The 823-nt window shown below is 67.1% G+C and overlaps 1 protein-coding gene across 1 annotated transcript; it reads right to left on the bottom strand.

The window, feature by feature from the left end:
• Positions 1-6: 6 nt before the first annotated feature.
• On the bottom strand, positions 7-819 carry LOC108525086 (frizzled-8; the record flags this gene model as incomplete). The annotated part of the gene is made up of 1 exon (XM_017866163.1): positions 7-819. A coding segment is annotated over one exon (813 nt), but the record flags the coding sequence as incomplete, so codon positions are not given.
• Between the last annotated feature and the right edge of the window lie 4 nt (positions 820-823).

Raw genomic sequence — 823 nt, 5'->3', positions numbered from 1 at the left:
CGCGGCCGTGGCGCCCGCGCCCCCGCCCACTGCGGCGCCCTTACTGGCCCAGCAGCAGCGGGTGCACAGGGAGCGCCAGGACTCCAGCGTCTTGCCAGACCAGACCCACACGCCCGAGGTGATGCCCACCACTAGGCACATGAAGTACTTGAGCATGAAGACGGCGTAGTCGGGCCTGCGCGCCTGGTCAGGCTGTAGGTCCCGCAGGCACGGGCAGTTGTGCGTGGCCTCCCAGCGCGGGCGGTTGTGCTGCTCGTAGAAGAGGCAGGCGACCACCACCGCCGCAGGCACGGTGTAGAGCACGGTGAACAGGCCCAGGCGGATCATCAGCTTCTCCAGCTTGTGCGTCTTGGTGGGGCCGTCCTGCTGCTTGATGACTGAGCGGATGCGGAAGAGCGACACGAAGCCGGCCAGCAGGAACATGGTGCCAATGAAGAGGTAGATGACCAGCGGCGCCAGCACGAAGCCGCGCAGGTTGTCCAGGCTCTGGTTGCCCACGTAGCAGATGCCCGCCACTGGGTCGCCGTCCACCGAGCTGAGCGCCAGCACTGCGATGGACTTAACGCTGGGCACGAGCCATGCGGCCAGGTGGAAGTACTGCGAGTAGCCGGCGATGGCTTCGTTGCCCCACTTCATGCCGGCCGCCAGAAACCACGTGAGCGACAAAATCACCCACCAGATGGAACTGGCCATGCCGAAGAAGTAGACCAGCAAGAAGACCACGGTGCACAGCGCGGGGCCGGTGGTCTCATAGCGCACGTGCTGCTCCACCGCGCCGAGCTCCTCGTACTCGCCGCGCCCGCCCGGGCCTCCCGCGCCCGCG

Source organism: Rhinopithecus bieti, unplaced genomic scaffold, assembly GCF_001698545.2.
Source record: "Rhinopithecus bieti isolate Rb0 unplaced genomic scaffold, ASM169854v2 scaffold_1991, whole genome shotgun sequence".
NCBI classification, from domain to species: Eukaryota; Metazoa; Chordata; class Mammalia; order Primates; family Cercopithecidae; genus Rhinopithecus; species Rhinopithecus bieti.
Note: the sequence above shows the minus strand (reverse complement) of the source record. Positions and strands in the feature narration are given on the sequence as shown.